Here is a 22,776-nt window from a genome sequence, read left to right on the forward strand (position 1 = left end):
CGCAGCCCGCGGCGTCCGCAAGCCGCGCTCGTAGGGGAGCGGGGCCGAGCCTGCCCGTCCCTCTGTGGGGCTGCTGTGGGCCGGGCTGGAGGGGCCGTGTCTTTCGCCAGGGCTCCGGGCTCGGGTTTCTCTTCGGGGCGCTGCCTGCAGCTCCTGCCGCCCTCTGCGACAGCAGGGCCCAGCTGAGCTCGGCGCTTCCTTGATGCCTGGGAGAGAGGGGATGTTGTTTGTGTTGGTCTTTGCTGCTCTGCCCGGGGAGGCGATGTTAAGAAAAAAATCCCACGCAGAAAGAAGAGCCCTTCCCAGACTGTGGAGTGACCTCCTCGGTGTTTTTATAGCAGCCTCATTTCTACTAACCATAAGCCCTGCAAAGTAATCTGGAGCCCCGTCTTATCCCCAGCCTTCAATGATACAGTTTCTGCGTGTCACAGGGCGCTGTGGGCCAGGTCAGCCAGCAGACAGCTTGCACGGACACGGGACGGTGTGAAAATTCTGATGTGTGGGTCTGTGTGATAGGAAGGTATTTGCAGGGAGGGATGAGGGATGTGTGGAACTGGGTAATGGAAGGGAAAAATAATTAACTGGATGATGGAAGGGAAAAGAATTTCCTTGCAAACTGAAAAAACTTGAGGTAGGTCAGTGAGCAGTATGACCGTCCTAGTGCTGTTTTGGTAACTTGTTCTCTGTAGACTCTTCGTATTCTTCATGGTCACAGAAGTTCAGAGGGAAGCCAGCTGTCATCAGAGGGGGAAATTCATTGCCGAAGGATTTCCAAAGGCAGAGGCTCCGCTGCAGTCCTGAGTTGTATAATACAGTTTACCGGGTTAGTAATGAAGAAATAGCAACGCTCATTTCCTGTTACTCATGGAGATGAGTGAAGATGTAGAAATTCATCTATGTAGAGGGCCTGACCAGGAAGCGATTGAGGACTTCCCCATACGCTTGCCGTTCTTCCTAATCAAGAACGCGCTTTGAAGATTCAGGTTTGGGAAAGAAAAAAAAATCAGTGCGCTTCGTGATCCACCGGTCAGAGGTTCGTAACAAATAGCAGAAGCTTCCCGCTGTGCGAGAGAGCTGGGACTTCTCAAAAACGTTGAGCATCAACTGGGCTTCTTCTGGCCCTGAATTCAGGAGCTGGCCCACTGGAAGGGAACGCAGCGGACGGTCTTCGTCGGAGCCTGAACAGACAGCAGCAGGATGAGTGGGAGGAACCTGGGCTTCAGGAAGGTCACAAGTTTAGCCCGGCGGTGGGTCACGCTGCTAAGAAGAGAGGGATAAATTCGTGGCAGAAGGACCCACTGAGGGCTGTTCAACACAAAAATATTGCCTCTGACTCAGAAATTCCTTAACTGCCAATTGTCCAAAAGATAGATTATAAAAATAGATTGTAGATTATACCTAAACGATAGATTATTTCAGGAAAATATCACTGTACGCTTATTTGATTCTCACGTTCTCCCCATGGCATCTGTGTCTGACCACTGCTGCAGGCAGGGTGCTGGGGTGGGTGGACCCGCGGCCTGACCCAGCGTGGCCATGCCTCTCATTATTTTTGGCTGAGGATTGCAGCTAGGGCCTGTGACCTGTCGCTAGCGCGACGAGCTCTTGCAGAAGTTGGAGATACTTACGCTCGTAAGAGGGAAGGAAACGGACAATTGCAGGCACTCTTATGCACGGTATTTCCTGATGCCAAGGGCATCTTTCCTTACGCCGGTAGGACTCCTGCAGTGGGATTCAGCTCAGAAAACGTCAGTATTGAGGTTTCTGTGGTCTGTGCTTTTATTACAGGAGGTGCAGATCTGGGGCACGATTCGGCTGCCCACACGAAGGCATCTCAAGTCGTTTGAGAGGCCTCAGGATATCTCGCAGGGCCTCCACCTCCTGATGGCCACAGGTCATTCACAGGTCCAGTGTCCAGCCCATAACAAATGTCTCGGACACTCTGGGATCTCTCGAGTGACACCTGACGCCTTTACGTGGGCAAATGAGCCAGGCTTCTTTGGGACGCAGCACCCCCGTTAAACACAACTCGTTGGTGCTGTGCAGCTCTAGAGGAGGTGTTTGGGTTGTCGTTTCTACTGCAGAACCAGTTCCCTGTCTTCTCGTCGCATGCTCCATTCCTGGCTATTCTTGGGATGCTAAAAATCGGTATCTTCTGCGGCCTTGAACAGTTCCACTTTTGGCCGCTCTGTACAGTGGGGCTGTATTTAGCAGCTCCCCTGTTGCACTCTCTGGGGTACAGATACTCGGAGGATGCGGCCCTTCCATCCTGGCCGATCTGCCCTACGTGTGATCTTTCCCAGCAGCTTATTTCGTTGTACAATCGCCTGTAGGGATGTGAAGCTCTCTGCTTCGGTACGAAAAAAACTGCTGAAACTGAATTGATTTTTGTTTCCTCCTGACCTGTTACAGAAGTGCTGCTTTCCCGTTTGAGAGTTACTGGGTCTGTTTTCTCTCTCTTCTCCTCATGCTAATCATTTGGCACTTCAGGTTTCATGGTTTTATTCTTTCTCCCCAATACCTCAGGCTTTTGTTTGACCGTTGGAGGAGCGTAAAGCCTGGACTTGTGTGTGTCAGATGCTGGGCGGAGTGCGACACCTTAACTTGGAGGAGTTTCTCGCTACTTCTTTGTGTGGGTTTGCATCCCTTTTTCTTGTACAGTCAGGCACTGTTTCCAGCTGGGGACTAATCCCTGCCAAATTAGTGAATGTCTTTCATCCTTTCAGGTTCACTGAACCTGTTGGCGCTTTCGGTGCGATAGGGCCCCCACTTTGCACTCGTAATAAAACCGTGAGGCTCCGGTGTTTTGTTTCGCAAACTTTGCCCAGCCCTCAGGTTTATCCTGTAGGGATAAATGGGGTCTGGGATTACAGCATGATGCCATCAAAGCTGCGTGGGTAGGCTTGACTAGCTGAATCAGGGGAGCACTTGCATTAATGAGTGTTGCGTGTCAGCCATGTGCGGTGTGGTGATGAGCTCTGGGCACCAATCTAAAAAAACTCAGCTCAGGCCAGCATAGCTCAGCCACTTTTGCAGGTGGGAGAAACAAGGAGAGAAGACGCGGAGCAAATACGCTTAAAATGAACATTTCTGTGTTGAGCACTAGTATTAGTATGCCTTTAAATAATTGCCTGCTCTTGCCTATTCAGCAACATTTTGGATTGTGAAGCTGGCTGCCTAGGGAACCAGGGACATGTAAGGTGGTGCCTGCGTGCTAGTCCTTCCTGTGGAACTTCTGAACCCGTTGGCCAATTCAAAGTGGCTTTAGTCATGATTTCAAGGACACTGACTTGCCGGACACGAAATGTACACACCTCGTGGCAACAGGCAGCTGGCAGAGAGGTGGGACGCGAGTTTGTGCTTTAGTGAGGAAAGACCTGAAATCTGAACCTTCTGGCTGGTAGAGAACACGGCTGATTCTTCTCTCCACTGCAGGACTGGGGAGGAAGGGGGAGACGGGGAATGCCTCAGCCTCGGGAAAAGCGGTGATCAGATCTGAGACTTTACTAGCTTGGGGATAATCCAGTCAGGAGATGCAAAACTATGAGACAGAAGCAGAGGAGGGGGCATCAGGAGCTGGGCGTCCTGCAGACCCGCTCGCTACTGGTCAGGGCTGTGTTACAGCAGTGCTTACCGGGCTCCCACCCGCATCCTGCGCTTCCAGGAGATCCCTTACTCTGCTGCTGCTGTTGCACCAGCGATCTCTGGAGCTGCGCCAGCCTAACCCTCTGAGTGATCAGTACTTTTCTGGCTGATATTTGTAGTTTTGTTTTCTTTAATTTTAAGTAAAGGAGAGGGCTCTGGGGAGTTTCATCTTTTTGTTGGTTCCATTCCTGGTTTCAAATCTCCTTTTACTTTCAAGTTCTTCTGTAATTGCATATTGCAGAGTGGCAGAGGCTGCAGGGTTTCTTGTCACTTCTCCAAAGACTTTGCGTTTAGATTTATCATTCATTTTTAAACAAAATCTGTTCATAATAGATCTGTGTCCATCACTGTTCTCTTTGGGAAGTTCACGGCAGCGAACGTGGCAGGCCTGCTTGCCCTGCAGGTATCCCAGAGGGGATGTACCCACCTGCTCTGCCTGAGCTAAGGATGTTAGACCTGGTCTGCACTAGTTGTTGCACAATATAAAGCCCATTTCAGGGGCTCCATAGAATTTTACGTGATCCTCCTGTATGCGGTGGGTGTATGTACTCGTTGTCACCTGGAGGTCTGTCTGACGAAGGCCGACGGTGTGAATCGGCTAATGTGTGTCTATATTTAGTAGTAAAAGACAATATGAAGACTTCTAATTGAGAACCCCCCCCAATTATTTGATGATTTTAAAGCCTCCGAAATGCATAAGAATGAGAGCAGGCAGTAGAGTTGAGACCTGTTACACACATGGTGCGTGCTGTTTAAAGTGTACTGGGATATACTAGAACTGAGGATAATAGGAGGAGATTGATTTAAAGTAAATAAAAGAAAGTACTTCTTTACACAGCAAGAGTGAGCTTCAGGAATTAATTGTTAGAGGAGGTGGTGGAGGCAGCATCAAGAAGTTCAAAAAAGGGTGAGAGAAATTCCGGGACATCAGGTCCATAAACAGGTACCAAAAACCAGACAGGGGTTTTCCCTCTAATATCCCTGATCCGTGAAATAGCTATTCCTCTTCTAAAGAGCTCCAGCAGTGTAAAACCGCCGTCACAGGAGCCTCTCGCATCGGTTGTGTGTTTTTGCAGAGGAGGACTGTAAGAAGTACTTACAAAGGAAGCAGGAGCAGGCCGACCAGCCGCTTCAAGTGCCAGCAGTAGACAGCAGTGTGCCGAAGACGTCAGAACTGATGGGCATCACCACCAGGGACGATCCGTACGGTAAGCACCCATGATTACATTGCTGCGTGATACCTCATGTTGGAATTGCCTTCAGCCGTAGCAGATCCCCGTGAGAAGTGCAGAAAACCTGTTTGCCTTCATTACTACCCGTGCCGTTTCACAGCCTAGGCCAGAATGCTGTAGCTGGTAATCTGCAGGCATTTTCATTTTTCCTGTTCCCTAGGGCAGAGAGGAGGGGCAACCCTAGGGAACGCCGTACCCAGAAGCAGGCTGGCACAGAGCCCACTGGACACGCGTGGGAGGAGACTTCCCAGAAATGTGTCCCTTAGCACAGCCTGGCGCAGAGCAACAGCTGCTGAAAGCACAGTGGGTTGGAGGCAGGGGGGAAGGATGTCAGAGCTGATTGCCTTGGCTACGCTGCCCTGCCTTCAGCAGATTTAACCACCTTGAATAAAAAGGAAGCAGGGTTTGAAGTATGGCTGGGTGTGAAGTGGGGGGAGAGAGGAAGCGCAGTTCTCTGTGTGTGTGTGTGTGCTTGCTGGGCTGCGCGTGCAGCTCTGCGTGTGCAGCCATGTGCGTGTGCAAATGCCTGCGGGGCTGCGTGCGCAGCCTTCTGCCTTTCTAAGGGCGCCGAGCTGTGCACGCGGCCGTGTGCGTGCATGCTGGGCTGCGTGTGCAGCTGCGGGCTGAGGAAGCGGACATCCCATGAAGTTCTGCGACAGACGGAGCAGCAGCCGAGGCTGAGTGGAGATGTGTCAGCTCACCTCTTCAGATGCTCCTCTGGCCAGTCCGACTTTGGGTGGCCACCTTTGCTGTATGTGGGGACGTGATTAACCCCAAATGTCCATAGACCAATGTGCTGGGGTTTGTACATGGCAGCTTTGCCTGATGTGACCCCCAAGTTAGCGCTGTGCCCCTAAAACAGTACCCTCAGCTTCATTGACCTGGCAGCCAGTTACCCTTCTGCTTGACTGGATGCTTCTTGGGCTGGCTCTGCCTGCCGGGTTGATACTTTTCTCAGCAGCTTTTAGAGCCTGACCTATTTTTTTCACTGTGGCAGGCTTTAACTGACATAAAACTTGAAAATACATGTAGTGACATTGATACGGAAAAAAAAATAACACAGTGGGAAACTATCCAGCAGTATTAAGGCACTGAATTACGAGAAACATTGCCCTTAAAGTCCAGCACTTCAATATTTGGATAAGTGCTAAATAAACGAGAGCTGCCGGCCATTAACGTCTTTGGAAAACAGGGCCATTTACTTAGGATGTGACTTCAGGTACCCAAGTTTGACATCTTAGCCATAAAAATCAGTGTCCAAATTTCAAGGCCTCGTAGCTCAGTAGGCAGCGGGTGTCAGGACATTCCTGGATTTTGGTTGGGAAGTTTGAATCTCTGTGACCTGAACTAGAGAAGTAGGACCCAGAGCCACGAGGATATTTTAGATGTGTAACTCCCAGTGAAATCCCGGAGCATCGGGGCACTGAGTTGCATCCTCTGGGGTACTCTGCTCCCTCCGGCTCTTCCCAGCCTGTGTGTCCCCCCCTTCCCTGTGGCTGGATGTTATTGCCTCTGCAGATTTTGCACGTCTGCATCTCAGCTACCCTTCCCTATCCACTGCCAGCGAATGTGGGTTTAGGCGAATAGCCTGGACTGTGAAACAAAGCAGTCAAGGCACAGACATGTGTTACCTCCTGTCAGCCCCGTTATGGGCAGGAGTCTGGGCCGAAGGGTAGCTGGTCTGGTAAAATGTTAAATTACCTTCGCAAGCTTGGCCAGAGCTTGTCTGTCAGAGCTCCTGATTCTGAGTCAAAAGTCTATGGTGAAGTTAACTCACCACAGGAGTTAACTTCATTTATAGTAGAAGACGACAGCTAAATTTTTAATGGTTTCAGGGAACGGAACAGAGATGTTTGATGCCTTCATCTGCTACTGTCAGAAGGACCTTCAGTTTGTCCAGGAGATGATCAGGGAGCTGGAACAAACAGAGTTCAAACTGAAGCTCTGTGTATTTGATCGGGATGTCTTGCCAGGAACGTGTGTGTGGTCCATCAGCGGAGAACTAATAGAACGGAGGTAAGTGAACCATGGCTGTTTGGGACATGGCTGTAACATGGAATGTTACGCTCATTCCATGAGTGCAATGGAACGTTAGGTTCATTTTACCATGATGTCTGCAGCATGGTGCCAGCGAAGCAGTAAAAATCCACAAGGATGTCTTTATGGGGTTTGTTTTATGCTCTTGGCTCCAGAAGGAAGACTCGAGCATTCCCAAACATGTCGCCTCATTGTGTTCACAAGGAAGATGCCACTGTAGTGATGTTGCTTACGTTTGATGCCTTTTCTCTTGGCTGGAGTATCCTGCAGTCGCATCCTTGGAGGTGATCTGGAAATGAATACAGCTCCAGGCTGAGTTAGCTCCACCTCGCAGTGTGGAGTTGGAGGGGACAGCACTGGTGTTGGCTCTGGCACTGACTTCAGGGATCCTTGTGGGACGCGGGCGTGGTGGGAGCTGTGGGACATCAATGCGACTCCCCAGACAGGGAGTGACAAATCCCAAGGCAGGTGTTGGGGTTTTAAACATCAGCCTTTCAGAGGGAGGTAGCTTGGCGTTAACAGAGACCCGTGTAAGGCCTCACTGTCCTGGCTGTTGTACAGCGTAGCCTTCCATAAAGAGCCTAACGTGTAGTTTACAACCGGGCACCTCAAACGAATGTAAGCAACAAATTGGAGAACAAAGCTCAAATTTATGAAACCAGGTGAATTCACAGTAATGTGAGTGCAATAAAGCTCTGTCCAGTTCATTCTAATATTAAAAAGTACCAGTTATGCTCAGTCAATAAAGGCAGCATGTTAGCAGCTAATTAAGATGGCATTGTTTGTAAATAGAGACAGAGGATCAAATAAAGATTGCACAGACAATCTGGACTTTGCTGTTTCTTCATTTTTAGTAGATGAGTGTGTATCTGTAATCAGGTTTCTGTGTGTAACGCAGCTATCTGTCTGTCAGTAGTCCTTGCTCTGTAGTTAACTCCTGCTGGAACACAGCTGGCGGGTTCATTTCTCCACCGGAGCAATTCAAAGGAATACATACTTCTACCAGTGAGAATGAGAAGTATCCCTGTTGACATTGTATTTTTTTTTCTCCCGACTGCTTTATCTTCAGGTGTCGGAGGATGGTGGTCGTCATTTCAGATGATTACCTGGAAAGTGATGAATGTGATTTTCAGACCAAATTTGCTCTTAGTCTTTCCCCAGGTAAGATCTCACAAATACCCCATTTAAAATTGCTTATCAACATTACAATTTTTATTACAGTAACATCTCCAGCTGAGACCAGTGCTGTGCGTATTGGGCGCTGCACAAATGCAGAATGAGGGGTAGTCTCAGATGTCTTTAAACAGATTAGATAAATACAGGTGAGAAAGGAGAAAACAAATAACTGATAGTTACAGAACCGGTAACTCGGTCTCAGATCCGTGTTCTCACCACTGACTTAGGTTTCACGTGTATGAAAGTCCACCCAGGCACAGGGCTTGCCCTGGGTGTAATGCCCTTCACTAAGCAAACAGGCATTTATCGCTCTTAGAAGCAGCCATTAAAACTAACGGTGGTTTTATATTTTCGTCGTGCAGGCAGGGACCTGGACTTGGTTCCTTGCCCTGCCGTTGACCTTCTGCATGACCGCGAGCGAGGAGCTTAGCTGTCCATGCTTCAGTGCGCCAGCTGTCAAGTGGGCTAACGCTGCCTGCTTCAGAGACGTTGCAGCTGCACGTCAGGCCTGTGAAGTGCTTTAAGATCCATACAGGAAATCCGTTACTAAAGAGGAAAATATTATAATAAATTTAGGGTGTGAGTAAATGCTGGGAATAGGGTAGCAGGTAACGAACACGCAGCTTTTTGCAGAGATCCTTGAGTATTGTGGATGGGTAAACAAAATATGGAATGCATCTTCAGCTTGGATTGGAAAAATCTGTTACATATTTTGTTCTGAATTGAAAAGCCATCAATTTACTTCTGCCGAGTCTGTTCAGATTGCTTTTCTCTAACCACTAGTTATCCTACACTTGTGTATGTTGCTGGGGAGTAAGTGCAGCACAGCCTAATAGTATGGAGGATATGTAATACGTGTAGGAGTGTCTGCATGTAGATGCACCTCTTTCTAGATGAGGTATCTGACATGGTATTATAAGTGACGTGCCAGAGGTTAAACTGGAAGCCAGCGGCAGAGCTGGGAACTGGCTCCATCTTCCTTGACACAATAATTTCATACGATGGCCGTTAATCCTTTGAACACCCCTAGCATGTTGCATCAGCCCCCAATCATCAAAATTGGCAGCAAAGTCCTTCTAGTTCCTCACCAGTTTTTTTGTTGGCATCATACCTTTCATTAGAACGACAGGAAAAGAAATGCCCATCTGTAATGACCTGAGCTCTACCAGTAAAAACACGCGTGTAAGTACAGGCTTACAGAAATCACAGAGTTAACTTGTTTGCGTGGGGCAACTAACACGTGGAAGGGTTTGGCGGCAAGTTCTGGGAGCTCCACAGATTACTTAAGCACCTGCTGCCGTTACGAAATCGTGGTTTCTTGCCTCATCCAGGTCTCGGTGTCATCACTTGCACTGGGCAGTTTAGCTGGTAGCGGGTGTCCCTGTGGAGAATTGTAAGGGGAGAGGTTCCTCTTTAGAAGAGCTGCTCCTTCAAGGAGTAGCAATCGCGGGGAGAGTTGTCTGATGCCTCAAAAAAAGCAGTTCGTGTTAGCAGAGCGATTCGTCGCAGCCCCTTGTCATCGGTGGGTACTGTCTGCAGCCTGAGTGAATCAGGGTAGGAGGAAGAAGAACTGGAGATAACCCAGCAAAGCTGACGATCTAGAAGCAGCTTAGTCTCTCAATTTTCTCTTCCTACGCACCTGGAAGTAGTCAGGCCTGTATACTCCTGTTTGCGTTCCACAAGAAACGGCAAGCTGCCCGATGCATGCTAGATGGGGCCCCGCTATGTATTTGAGTGAAATGTTCTTAGCAGAGGGCTTGGGATTCAGAAACTTGCTCTCCAGGGTGAGGGTGAGTTGCATTATAATGAGATGACACAAAATCGGGAGCAGACCTGGATCTCGTGATGTGTGTGCTGCTGTGGGGAGAAAATGGGTACAGGATCTGACTGTGGCTCTGTGTAATCCTCTGCCTGTGTGACCTGTCTTTCAGGTGCTCGTCTCAAACGGCTGATTCCAGTCAAGTGCAAAACCATGAAGAACGAGTTTCCAAGCATCTTACGATTCATTACAATTTGTGATTACACCAATCCTTGCACCAAAAAATGGTTCTGGATGAGACTGGCAAAATCCCTCATGCTGCCGTGATGCAAAATCATGAGAGCCAGGTGCTCTTTTGTAATCTGTCCTGGCTGTGCCTTCGGACCGTGGTGTTGTTCACGCAGGGTCTTTCACCACTTCAGAACCTGGATCCTCGCAATCGGTGTTTGGAGCCTGCGACCGGGAGCAAAGAATTTTCTCTAGCACTTTTTGGTAACTCGGAAGGGGAAATAAAGCAACTGTGAGGATGTTCCTGCTCAGTGAGCAACAGCATCCAGCACTTTGTGTAGTAAGCACTTTCACTGAAAATAAAGAAAATACACATTTAAAGACTGAGCGTCTAATAGAAGAAGGCTCTGTTGTAAGCATTTAATAAGACCTCAGAGCCTCAAACTGCAGACTTTCTTAAGCAAATATTTCCTATCATTTTAAAAACTGTTTAATGGCTATAGTAACGTCTAGGGTTGGTGGTGTTTTTTTTTTAAATTCCAGTGAAGTCCCATGGCTGCCCGGTGATCTGCAGGAACTGAGGTTTCACTCTGATTCCTGCTTCGTGAATGGCCAGTGCCATGAGAGTGACTGATTTTGGCAGCCTCGTCAGCGGGGTGCAGCCTGCCCTGCCAGGGACGATGTCCCCTGCCCTGCGCTGCAGCCCGGCTGCTGGGCAGCACGGCGGAATGCGTGTGGGCTCTCCCTGGCCCACGCTTGTTCTGAGGGCAGACAGTCTCCTTCAGTCTTTGTTTTGAGAGAAGCAGAAGCGTATTTTAATTGTCAAAGCACTGCAAAGAAGTGAACGGTTCTCCCATTATTCTTAGCAGTATCTGCAAAATTAGAGCAATTATCCTCGTAGTTATAACTAATGCAGAATTACTGAGCTTGGTTTATTTTCTGTGGATGTTTTCCTCCTGAAGTTATGTCACAATATTCCTGTCCCGTGTTCATTTACAGGATAAATCCCTTGGCACTAGTATTTTCTGAGGCAGTCCCTCAGATTTGCAGTAAGTGGTTATTTTTCGCTCGTTGAAAGCAGGAAGTGTGAGGAAAGACCTCGTACCATGTTGGTCATGTCTGTCTCTGTTCAGGTCATGTTTGGTTAAGTGACCTTATACTAGCATTTTATATTCCCAGATCTTATTAAATGTTTACAATAGAGCCTTCCTTTAGTAGAAATTCAGTCTTAAAATGTGTATTTTCAGTGAAACTCCTTGCTACACAAAGTGTGGGATGCTGTTGCTCATTGACTTGACTGGGAACAGAGCTGTGCACCTAAGTGGGTCCAGATCTTAAATTGCTTTACCTTTTAGAGCCTTCCAGAACACATCAGCTTTGGGGATGCCTCAAAGGTACAGGGATAAATATTGCATAAAGAGTGTATTAAATTATCAAGTGGGCTGTTTAAAATATAAAGGCTAATGTTACATTAATAGGAAAGAGCGTATTTTAATTAGCCACCATGATCACTAATGTATTTCTGTGACTAAGGCTAGGAGCAACATTGATACTGCTCTGCGTGTTAGACTTGGCCTTGAATTCTGCAGAGACTAGTGGATCTCATCAGTTCTCGGTGCTCAGGGGTGAGGGGCAAGAGTTCTGCCCAAAGTTGTGTTTTAAAGGGACCCGTTGGTGTGTTAAACGGATTTTCAGTAAATACTTTCTAAATTGGGAAGAGAAGAGTCTTGCTTATGTATCTGCAGTTGCTTGAACTCTGCCACTTCGTTCATTACTTCAGCCGCTGACTCATGTTGATTTTACGGCTTAATGTTTTACTAATTTACATTTTTAAGGTTGCATCTGGATGTGATTTTTTTTTTCCAGGATTTGTTTTAAAGCATTGCCAGGGCTGAGGTGCAGACAGAAATGTGTGCTCCTGCCTTTTCCTCACCCAGCCTGTCAATGAATGGTCCCTTACCAAGGGGGTGCTGTGAAGTCCTGTCCACGCGCCGCTGCGGGTTCCTCCTGGCTGAGAGCAGCCAGCCCTTGACCTGAACATGGTGAAGCTTGTTCACGCACCTCACGTTAGCGTCAGGGGCCATTTTTGGATAGGCCCACGAGCTGGGTGTTTTTCAGTCCCTCCTACAAATGTAACTGCTGCCATCGTGCCAAGGTGACGTTTGCACCTCTCTCTCGTGCTAGAACAAGTGAGAAGTCCGTGAAAAGTTAGGCTGATGATGGGTTTCTAAATAGTTCGCCTTCATGTCCTATTGCCCTCAGGCCTCTCCTGCAGAAGCGGAGACAGCTGCTTGCCTCGGGGTTTCTGCATAATCGTTAAATGTTAATTATAGAAGAGTTTCTGGAGGCTGCTTGATCCCCAGGCGCTCCTGGGGCTCAGTGAATTCTCATACTGTGGAGTGTCTATAAACATTAATTATGGGTCATTACTCGCAGGACCAAACCAGATTCCTCTTGTTTCGAGAGCTGAAAGGACTCCGGTAACTAATTAATAACACCACAGGCACAGGAGGCTGCGCTGCAGACGCTAGAGGGAGGCAATGGCCCGTGCTGGCACCCTGCGAGGGATCCTGCCTGCTGGGTGGGATGGAGGGGGGACGGCAGGGATGGACCGGCTGCACACTGACCCGCTGTCACGGCCAGGGTCCGGGATGGAGATAAGAGGAGTGGGTTTTCTTCCTCTGTCCCTTGCACCCTCTTCTAAGGAGGCTATACCAAAAATAGTGAGAGTTTTGGCAGATTGAACCTCGTGCGGTGTCTTCTGCGCGAGCCCTGACGGGAGGTTTGGGACTTGGGGTGCTGCAAATGAGGAAAAAAGAATAGCAGCAAAAATAGTAACGGTCGGCTTCGTAGGAGATGATCTGGTGATCACCGAACAGGGAGGGTGCTGCTTCTGCAAGGGAAAGACAAGAGCTGAATTTCTGAATCTCCTGACTTTCAGTAGATAAATGCAATATTCCAAATAATTGTGAAAGATGTCGGTGCTTCGGCAAGATCTCGTTATCACCCGGCTCTCTGTGCTCTGGCCTTTGTGTCTGCCTGGCTCGGATGCCGGGCAAGTATTACTGGTGTCAGACTGTTGTTTTCCTCCAAGCAGTTACAATTGTCTTGTAGGCTAAAATAATTACTTTGGGGTAAAGTGAGATAACAGCCCTAAAACATAAAATATGTGCTTTAAATATGCAGCGTCTTCTATGTAAAAAACAGAGTGTATGCACTTCTGACATTTTCATATCTGTCTTGTCATGGTGACTTGATGAAGTGTGACATCTATGAATGATAGAAAAACTAGTTATTGTAAACACATTTCGGTGGCAATTGTGGTTCTCCTCCCCTCTTTCATGCTCAGTGGAAGGTCAAAATCTTGAACACCTTTAAAAAAGGGATTTACAAAATTGTGATGTTACATTTTTTTCCATTTTTTTTCTTTCCCTCACTGAAACTGTCCTAGTTGAATCTGTTAGTACCAAATCATTTATTTTTATATACATATAGACATATATATTTATATTACTTTCTATCCTGATACAAATCTTTGGAAAAGCATACGTGTTTTATAGCCATTCTGAAAATAGTCAACGATTCTGTGGTTTTTTTCCTCCTCAAAAAACCCAAACTTTTGCTACTTGTGAAAACATTTTAAAATAAAGAATTAAAATCCATCAGGCTGAATCTCCTTCTTGGGCATCGGAGAATAAATACTAGGTCTCAAAATGAAGTAGTGAGAAATAATACGGGCTAGTTCTTTTTTGTCTTCTTGTTTTGCCTAAACAGCTTCCTCAGTGGAGGCCTTTGGCCGTGTCTGGAAGAGGGAGAGGTAGAGTTGTGTCACGTCAGGAGGAAAATTATCAAGGAATTGTACTGCAGACACGTGTGGTTCCTCTCCAGGTCTCATTTTTGGCTTTGCGGTCTGTGTCTGTCGCCGTCCTGGACCTGCTTCAGCCCCGGTACCCAACAGGCTGGAGGGGACGGAGCCAAGGCTTCGGCTGTGCGCCCCCAGCAAGCAGGGATGCTGGCTGGTGAGCTCCTACTCCATCCTTTCTAGAGGCCCCGGCAGGGGATATACTGCAGTGCAGCGGTCTGGAGGATTTTGCCAGCTTTATTTCCTTTGGCTCGGAGTCGGTCCAAGACAGGGAAGTAACTTACAAACCCAGCAGCTGTCGGGCCAAGGCCCTGCCACAGGAAAAGACGAAGGATCACTGAATCACGGAAGTGTTGGTTGGAAGGAATTTCTGGAGGTCAGGGACGAGCTGCACTTCACAACAGGAGAGGCTATACGCTAAGCCGCTTGCAGGATGGTATTCCCTATAAAGCATATGAAGTAATGTCTTTGCTATGGCTACTACGAGTGAACATACGCACGGTGATATGGAAACCATCTCTGAATTCTTTATTCTAGATAGAAATCGCTGGCAGGAGCAGCCTGCCAGGAGAGTCCCACTCCCAGAAACGCTGGCATCCCATCACTGTCAGTGCGGCTTTACACCGCTCGCCTGTTTGGATGTTTTTGAGCAGTTAATGATTTTTGCCTGTATTTGGCAGTAGCTCAGACTCCGGTGGGGTCAGGGGGTCCAGCTGTGGTAGCTCTTATTCCTCTTGTGCCAGAAGAAATATTCCCAGTCCTGTATTTCATTCCCATGCAGGAGCGTCGGCGCCATTTCCTCGTCTACTGGGGGACAGCGTTTACCTGGTGAAATTCAGTAACCGCTGCAGAATGTTCTAAGCTTCAGAGATGGAGGGTGAGAGATGAAGTATTGCCCCTTGATGGATCAAATTCTGTTCTTTGTTACGCTGACGTGAAAAGAGCTGCTTTATCATGACCGAGGCACTGCTTGGTCCGGCGGGCACATTTACTGGAAGAAAATTAGCATAGGGAAGAAAATGTAATTATGCATAAAAATGGCTGGGAAATGTTGTTTGAGCATCCTGGAAACATATTTTAATAAGGCAATAAAAAGAAACAAACCCGACAAGGTTCACATTACTGGAAAGCATGCCAATAGAGCTTATTAAAAAGTACCTCTGTCAGACCTGCCGGGGTTTTACCAGACAACTAGACATGCGCTGTGTACAAATATTTCTCTGAAGGTAATTTTCTCTCGGTGCTATGTTATAATGATTTTTGGTTCGGCTGATCCCCACCGGGATTTTGAGATGACTTTGAACGCGACACAACTTCTTGATAAGCACTATCAAGCCCTGCCTGGAAAACTTGCTTATTTTGTAGCGAAATCTGCAGTCAGGAGAATGGATATTGTATCGACTCTGGAGCTGCACTGCCCTGCAAAGGTTTCATTAATTGAGGGTGTATTTAAGTGTTCAGCTGTTCCAAAGTCTGATTTACAAACAACGCATTTTCTGTTCCCGTAGCAGAGCCCGGCTTACCAACGTGCCTTTCCCTCCTCCCGCTGCCGCCGATACAGCCGCTCGTGCAGTGGCAGAGGAGGTTGGGGCTGCCCGTGCCCACCGGACAGCGGTTTGCTCTCTCTCAGCTGGGGTAAGACAGTTTCCGCAACGGCACGTCACCGTGCACCAGCGGTTGTGAACTGCTGTCCCACGCTGCGTGGGATGCATCCCTTCAGTTCAGAGCGTGAACGTTTCGTCACCTGGAGTTTCTCCTGGCTGGCAGTCAGCGGAGGGGGTTTGATTCCAATTTCCCCAACTCCTAGGCTTGCTTAGGTTGGGTTTTGGTGGGGCTGGACTGGAAGGAGGGGATGAACGCAGTCTGCATTGGCCGTGAAACACTTATTTACAAAAGGTTGCTTGGAACTTTTTTCTTCCTCCTGTTCCACACCCGCCTTCCCGCTGCCCTGCAGAGCGGGGACAGCCGAGCGTGGTGTCTGGGGCTGAGCCCGAGGACAGCACGGCTGCTCCGTGCCGCGCGTTCAAGCCTCCCCTTCCTAGCAAACGCAGAGACCCCCCTGGGTGAGGAGGCAGGTGGCAGACGGCTGGAAGCACAGAGGCGCTGGGAAGAACATGCCCGGGTTTCCTCAACAGCCAAGCATCCAGACTCTCTCCGGACCGGACAGATTTCGTACAGCTCACAGCCCTACCACGCGTTCACGCGGGGAAGGAGCAAAGTAGCGTGCCAGGCTGGGTGCTAGCCTGTGGGTGAAAGGATCAGTGGGTCCTGCTGGCTCATAAGGTGGATGGCTGCTCGTTTCACCCACGCTGAGCGAGCAGGAGGGCTCTGTGGAGGAGGCGTCAGGCGAGACGGTGGGAGGAGGAGAACCCTTGGTCTAAGCCCCGTGAGAACATGCGGGCTCAACGCTATGAATCTTGTCTAGTTTGTTAATGAAATCAAACTCACGAGGTGATGAAATGGGCCATTCCCCATCCTGCCGGAGCCACGGTGGACCCTGTGGCCTGCTCTACAGCAATGTTTTCGAAAGTGTTCAGAAATCTGGGCGACTGATCTAAAACTACGGAATCATGGAAGATTTAGCGTTTGATTTTTGGCAGCACTTGGCAGACACCCCCAACTGAAATATATGGGGAAATGAGATTTAAAGTGCTTTGAGCTGAGGACCAAAATGGACATTGGCCTTAAAATGTCAGTGTCTCAGCATTTCTAAAACCTCACATGGGTATGCGAAGAACATGATTTTTCAATATCAGTAAAGGGCTTTTAGATCTTTAGAAGGAAAGGCAAAGAAGAGAAGCATCACAGTTTTTACTCTAAAGCTATTTAGTCTAAAAATGAGTATTCCCTGTTCTTCCTAACCGTTATTCTTTTAGCCTCCTTGGTGACTTAACCTCTCCTAGCACTGCATCTGGCATCTGCTTAGCTGCATTGTTTTATCAAGCATCGGGAATGGAAGGTTTTAAGATTTTCTATCTGAGCTCTCAGAAATCTCGCCTCATCAGCATGCTGCTCTCGGCAGACGGGTTTTTCTTCAGCTCCAAGACATGCATATTGATCAGTCATTTTCTTTTGTTACCTAGCATCCTGTCATCGATTTTAATTGTTCGGTATTGAAGAGGAAGCATTCAGTACACGTAGAATTACCAACTATGAAATTTTGCTTTCCGCACCTTTCGCCAGACGGTGCCCGCAGCCAAGCCCTTAGGAGCTGTGGATCTCTCTCTCTCGGCTAGCAATCTGCACAAATTATGCAGCAGTCAATTTTTCTCTATTAAATCAATTTCTGATTCTCTGTGACAGCTTTCCCTGCCGCGTGATTTCACACTTCAGCGGTTTGTTTCTGAGGTGCCATGCGGGTTTTTTTTCTTTCAAAGGGGAGGTGGTGGGAATCCAATTAACTCGCAGATACCTTGCTGATGTCTTCCCAGTTCCCCTTTCCTACTGCTGTCCTTAAGAGATTTGTACCACTTCAGGTGACTCCTAGCGAGTCCCCTCTTGTGGCTCCTCTCTGGCTCCTTGTCAGCCCACAGGGCTGCTCCTGGGCTGTTTCCTGAAGCTTCCTCTTCTACTGCTGAAGTGGGACAGCTTCTCCACGATGAAACTGCAGCTTGGTCCTACATCTGATAGAGAGATGAATCTTCCCATCCCCACAGTGCAAAATATCAAAGCTGGGAGCTGGTGCGATTCATTAACTCTTCTTCTTCCTGCAAAATATCTCCTTAGACTTAGATTGTTCCATCTTCTGAAAACATTTCTGCACTCTCAGAGGGCTTTCATTACAAATATTTCCTGAAGGCTCTGTATGTAAGGACCTTGGTCCCCTCTTACTGTCTCTACAATTCTAGGTTTTCCTTTACTTTAGATACACAAAAAGGATCCTATTTTTAGCAGCCAGCACTCAATGACAGAGGAATTCATGAGTAGGGAGGAAAGGATGTGAACTATCCAAATAGGTTTTTTTTCAAATGACTCTCTTTACATTCCTATTGCCACAGTAATAAGCTATGAGTCACTGTTACACTGAACTATTAGACTATTATTGTAAACTCATGTCATTAGAATCTGCTAATGTGAACCACAAACCTTGCCGAGCCTCAGCTTAGCTGGGTTCGAGAAGATATTGGCCGTTTATAAGGATAAGAACAATATTCCCTCACAAATCTTATTCCCAGATGGCAAGAAGTGAATGAAATCTTATTCAACCCTATCTTTCTATTCCTAGAGTTTCTCTTCCCACTGGCTTTTAAGAGAATTCATCTTGCTTCATTGTAGTGTCACAAAAGATGTTTTATTTTATTCCTTCAAAGTTTGCCAGCTGTAAATTGGGTCCAAGCACTCCTAGCTGACAGAATATCCATGCTGTATCACCCAAGAGCAGCAGCGTCTCCTCCAAAAGCTGCTTTCTGTGTTCAGTCCTGCCATAGCCAGCCCTCAGAAGGAAATCTAAGTACCCAGGGATACTCGGGACTTCTCTGCTGCAACAGCGAGCAGCAAGGAGGGGATCTTCTCTGGCATTGCTAAGCTGATTTCTGTCAGGAGTTATGTCTGGACTGAGTATTTTTCTAAAAGAGTGTTGTTGAATAATAAAATGTCCAAAACGGTCTTAAATACACACACAAATCTTTATGTGATAGAACCAAGAGTCCTTGGCCACCCTTCATCACCTGCAAAAGAGGAGTCAGGCCAGGTGTACCCGCTTGTCCGTCAGTCAGGGTCTAGATGCTTGCATCAGGCTTATTTTGCACTTTCAACAATGAGGGGAAAAGCTCTGAAACACATTCTTAACCCCCTCCCCGTCCTGCTCAGCTGCTTAGAAAATGTTTTATGATGGAGATTTACCCTCCACAGAAAAGGCCAGTGGGAAAACCTTTCTGTCCTTAGAAGCTGTGACATTCCCAGGGTGAAAAGAGGTACGGGCATGTGAAGTGTCTTTCATTACCTCCTGTAAAGACAAAGCAGTATGAAGAAAGCATTATTGTAAACCAGAGGAGAGCAAGAGCTGACTATTAAACTGTGGTTCAGGTATGTGGTAATCAAGATCTTGTTATAATTATTTCTTACACCTAGCATTGATTTTATATTAGATTTGACGGAGGCAGCAAAGCTGTAATTTGTTACAGAGAGGGTTAACTGGCTTTCAATTTGTATACTAAAAAATCATCAACTTAGAAGAAAAGAGTAAGAAGAAAAAACTTGTCTTGGTCATAAGCTCTTCGCTTGTTTCCTGGAGCTTAAAATCTGGGGGATATTTTCAGTGGAGGAACTAAGAGAACAACGCAGCATTTCTGTTGAGAGGCAGTGGTGATGGGATAAGAAGTGTGTTTGCAGAGCGAAAGCTGGTTTCCGTAAACATACTGTGAGAACCAGAATTCACCTGTTAAAACTGGGCCTTCAGATACTTGACTTCAAAGTGACCTCAAAGGTGAATTTAAAATGACTTAGCACACCGGCACTCAATGACGGGGCGGAGATACATGGTAGTACACAGGATCACTTAGGAAAACCTGCCGGTGTGGTTTAGACTGGCATTTGGCTTGTGTTTTGAAAACAACTATTATTAAAAACTTGCTCCAGTTGGAGGGTTTTAAATCACTGCTCCTTCCTCCACTGCACGGTCCTTGCCTTATTTCTCAAAACCCAAAGCAAAGCTGCCAGGAGTAACCCCCGGAGATAAAGGGCAGTGCCTGCCTTTGTTGGCTGGAGAGGAAACTGCCTTGTACTTTGTTAAATAATCAGCTGCTGTTCGATAGAGTAAGGTCCCTTCAATAAACCTGGGAGTGTTTCCATGAAGAAAAAATAGCGGGCAAATTTGGTAGTGAAACAAGGTCAGGCATTCTGCTTGCCGACGCGCACTTGCCCTATTCTGGATGCAGTAAGGCAGGCATTGTTGGGCTCCCCCTCGCTCTAGCAAACCATGCCCGTACCAAGCAGTTCAATAAGCACATTAACTGCTGTTGTTTGCAAGAATCGTGGTAGCTAATTCACAGTCACTTACAAACAGCGGTTTATGAGGCCTTAAAAAGCCTTTAACTAGAAACGCGGCAACAAATGCCATGGCCCCAAACACTACTGAACTGTGACAGCAAATGCCTCTGCATGGCTGTTCTGAGAGAGCAACTTCGACTTTAACTGTAACAAGAAGAAAATGATATATCTGAGAGTCTACATGAATGGTAAGATGAAATCTGCAGTGCCTCGATAAGCAAACTAGAGTTTAGACTAGTTTTCTACAACCCAAGTGTAAATTAAGTTAATGTATGTTCACTCTTGCGATGATGATAAAATACACCAGATGTCAAGGATCCTTTACAGGTACTAAAGCTAGCAACGTCTGTGCGCTGAGGATTAGAATCACCAAATTATGCATTAAACATCAAGTTTACGATAGCCAATATTACATGAATGGAAAAAAAAGGCAAAGAGCTGGATAGTGCCAGTAAGCTTCATTGAAACAATAAGTAATTGGCCCACAAAGGCAGGAAACCACGTGCCTTACGAGAATGAGAGCATTTTGTGCGAATGCATGCGCTGTGTGCCTGTTGGGCGAAGGCTCCCAGCCAGTCGCCGGGGAACATGAGCCCCCAGGACATCAGTGAAATGCAGGTGTCAGAAGAAAGCCTTTACTCTGCAGCAGAATCAATGGGAGGAGGGCACTGCCTGCTCTAACCACCGTGGTGTTTTACTGAAGTCAAAAAATACGGGATAACCAGCTCTGAGACCTTTTCTTGGACTGCAGCCTTCCTACCTGAAAGACGTCTGGAGTTTTTCCACTTCTCAGTCTCCCCTAAAGCCTGATCCAGAGCAGAGGTGGATACACCAGGAAACTGCCTTTCCACTTCAGATTTCTACTAAAATTTCTTGTTATTACAACAAACCACTTCATTCTGCAGCACCACTTCACAGGCTCTTTTATAGAGACATTGCTTCTGCCCTGAAGAGCTTACAACCTACACGAGACAGACAAAATAAAGCAAATCAGGAAAAGTAGGATGAGCAGAATATTAATGATGAAACAGGAGAAGGTGCTTGCTTGGAGATCTGAAGTGGGCTAAGGATTAAGATCTTCGTGGAAGCCAGCTCCATTTTTTCATCCCTCATCGGACTCAGGTTGAAACAACCCGTTGAATGAATGAATGCAACAGCAACGCCTGACTTTTGAGGGACCCAAAATGATGAGTTCATTTAAAAAAATAATACAAAATTTGTGGGACCCAGATTCTATGTGAATGAGAGATTTGGGGTTAAAAATGTGGAAATGCATTTTTCACTGCAGAGCTGGAAAACTCAAATACAACATTCATTTGTGTATGCTCACGTGGCCACTGGTGGTCTTGTCAGTGCACATTTTAAATTTTAATTTCGATCAAAGTCTGCGCTAATTCTTAAAGAAGGCGGCTTATTGTGGGCCTAATCCCACCCCATTGATCTAAATCAATAGACTTTTAGCATTGCCTTCAGGGGGTGGATTTTCGGTCCAAAATAACAGAATTCAACATACGGTTCCGACTTTAAAAACACTGTGGCAAATAAAATTAAGCATATATAAGTCTCTTTTTTTTTGTTGATGCCTGGCTCAGATCCATTTTTAACATGCTGTTAGCTATCAGAAATATGACACTGGCCACCCGAGTGCATGCTCTGGAGTAAAAACCCGCTTTTAATTGCTATATAAACTCCTTTCATAACATGGTTAAAAGATCACAGAGGCAGTTCCGAGCAGTAATTAAAGCATACTTAGCAAATACTAAAAATCACTCGGCAGCGGAATGTTTAACACAAGTAGGAAAACCAAACAGCTTTTCAGTTGGAAGCTCTGCTCATGGACAGAGACCGTCGTTGTTGAGTGCCTGCACAACAGCAAGCGAGATGGGACTGTGGGCCTCTTGCTTCTGTAGGACAGCAGAAGAGTAGAAGGAAGGAGTTAGTGTCCTGCGTTAGGTAGCACAAGTGAAAATACTGGAGTCCGACCATGCATTTGGCAGGGTGCAGTGGCCCTCTACAAAGCCTGGTTCATCAGAGGCATCTCAGGAATTTGTCCTAATAAGCTAAAAATATGTATAACTGATGTTCTTTGACTCACAGTAATGCCTGACATCAAGCTACAAGAAGAACAGTGACTGGCAAAGAAGAATGAAACCCGATACAGAAATTCCCAATCGGTTCTCCTGATGGTTACCATCGTGCCTGGTGATAGGGAGAGATGCGCCATTTTATCTGTTTTATGTCAGAAAAAACCCAGATCCCCAAACTGCAAACACTTTAAACCTAAATATATAGACAGCAGCCTTCATGAGTTCATGGTCCCAGTTAGCCTCATATTCCTCACTCTTTCAACCTGATTTTTTTTTCCACACTGACCACCAGATGTACTTCTGAATGCATCCGGATCAACAAAGCTCCAGCTACGGACCTGTGGGCCGTGAACCGTCGGGTGAGGGTGTTGGACGTATCCCTGAGCGTTGGAATTGCAGTGTGGAGCAAGCAGAAGCACCCGGCAGCTGGGAAACCGGAGAACTGCTCATCCTGGGAGGCGGCGGGGTGAGAACCGGCCCTCCCGATCCCTCCATACCCGTCGTAACCCCGGGACCTATTTTTAAACGCGGAATGTGGATCCCCGAAGCGCCTGGGCCGGGCTCCACACCTGCTCACCACAGGGCCGCGGCCGGCGGGGAAACGGAGAGGGGAGACGGCGGCTTGGCCCTCTCTGCCTCGGGATTAAAACGTCCCTCCTGGACCAGAACCGGGCGAGGCCGCGCCATCGCTTTCTGTCCTTCCGTCCGCTGGGTTCCAACGCGTCCGGCGCACCATGGGGCCACCACAGGGCTGCCGCACCG

General features: G+C 47.4%; 2 protein-coding genes across 2 annotated transcripts in view; both read left to right on the plus strand.

Annotated features, from left to right (window-relative positions):
• The window catches only part of MYD88 (myeloid differentiation primary response 88), a 15,952-nt gene extending 2,247 nt beyond the window's left edge, over positions 1 to 13,705 (plus strand). Inside the window, exons 3-8 of the mRNA XM_009333322.1 lie at positions 1,132 to 1,247; positions 1,789 to 1,894; positions 4,722 to 4,853; positions 6,713 to 6,893; positions 7,984 to 8,075; positions 10,022 to 13,705. Of these exons, the coding sequence (XP_009331597.1) occupies positions 1,132 to 1,247; positions 1,789 to 1,894; positions 4,722 to 4,853; positions 6,713 to 6,893; positions 7,984 to 8,075; positions 10,022 to 10,176 (782 nt within the window). The 3' untranslated portion in view covers positions 10,177 to 13,705. The remainder of the gene's footprint in view (positions 1 to 1,131; positions 1,248 to 1,788; positions 1,895 to 4,721; positions 4,854 to 6,712; positions 6,894 to 7,983; positions 8,076 to 10,021) is intronic.
• OXSR1 (oxidative stress responsive 1) overlaps positions 10,176 to 22,776 on the plus strand; it is a 109,172-nt gene continuing 96,571 nt past the window's right edge. Inside the window, exon 1 of the mRNA XM_009333323.1 lies at positions 10,176 to 10,341. Coding sequence (XP_009331598.1) covers positions 10,176 to 10,341 — 166 coding nt within the window. The remainder of the gene's footprint in view (positions 10,342 to 22,776) is intronic.

The sequence above is a fragment of the Pygoscelis adeliae genome, unplaced genomic scaffold (genome assembly GCF_000699105.1).
Source record: "Pygoscelis adeliae isolate BGI_AS28 unplaced genomic scaffold, ASM69910v1 Scaffold88, whole genome shotgun sequence".
NCBI lineage: Eukaryota > Metazoa > Chordata > Aves > Sphenisciformes > Spheniscidae > Pygoscelis > Pygoscelis adeliae.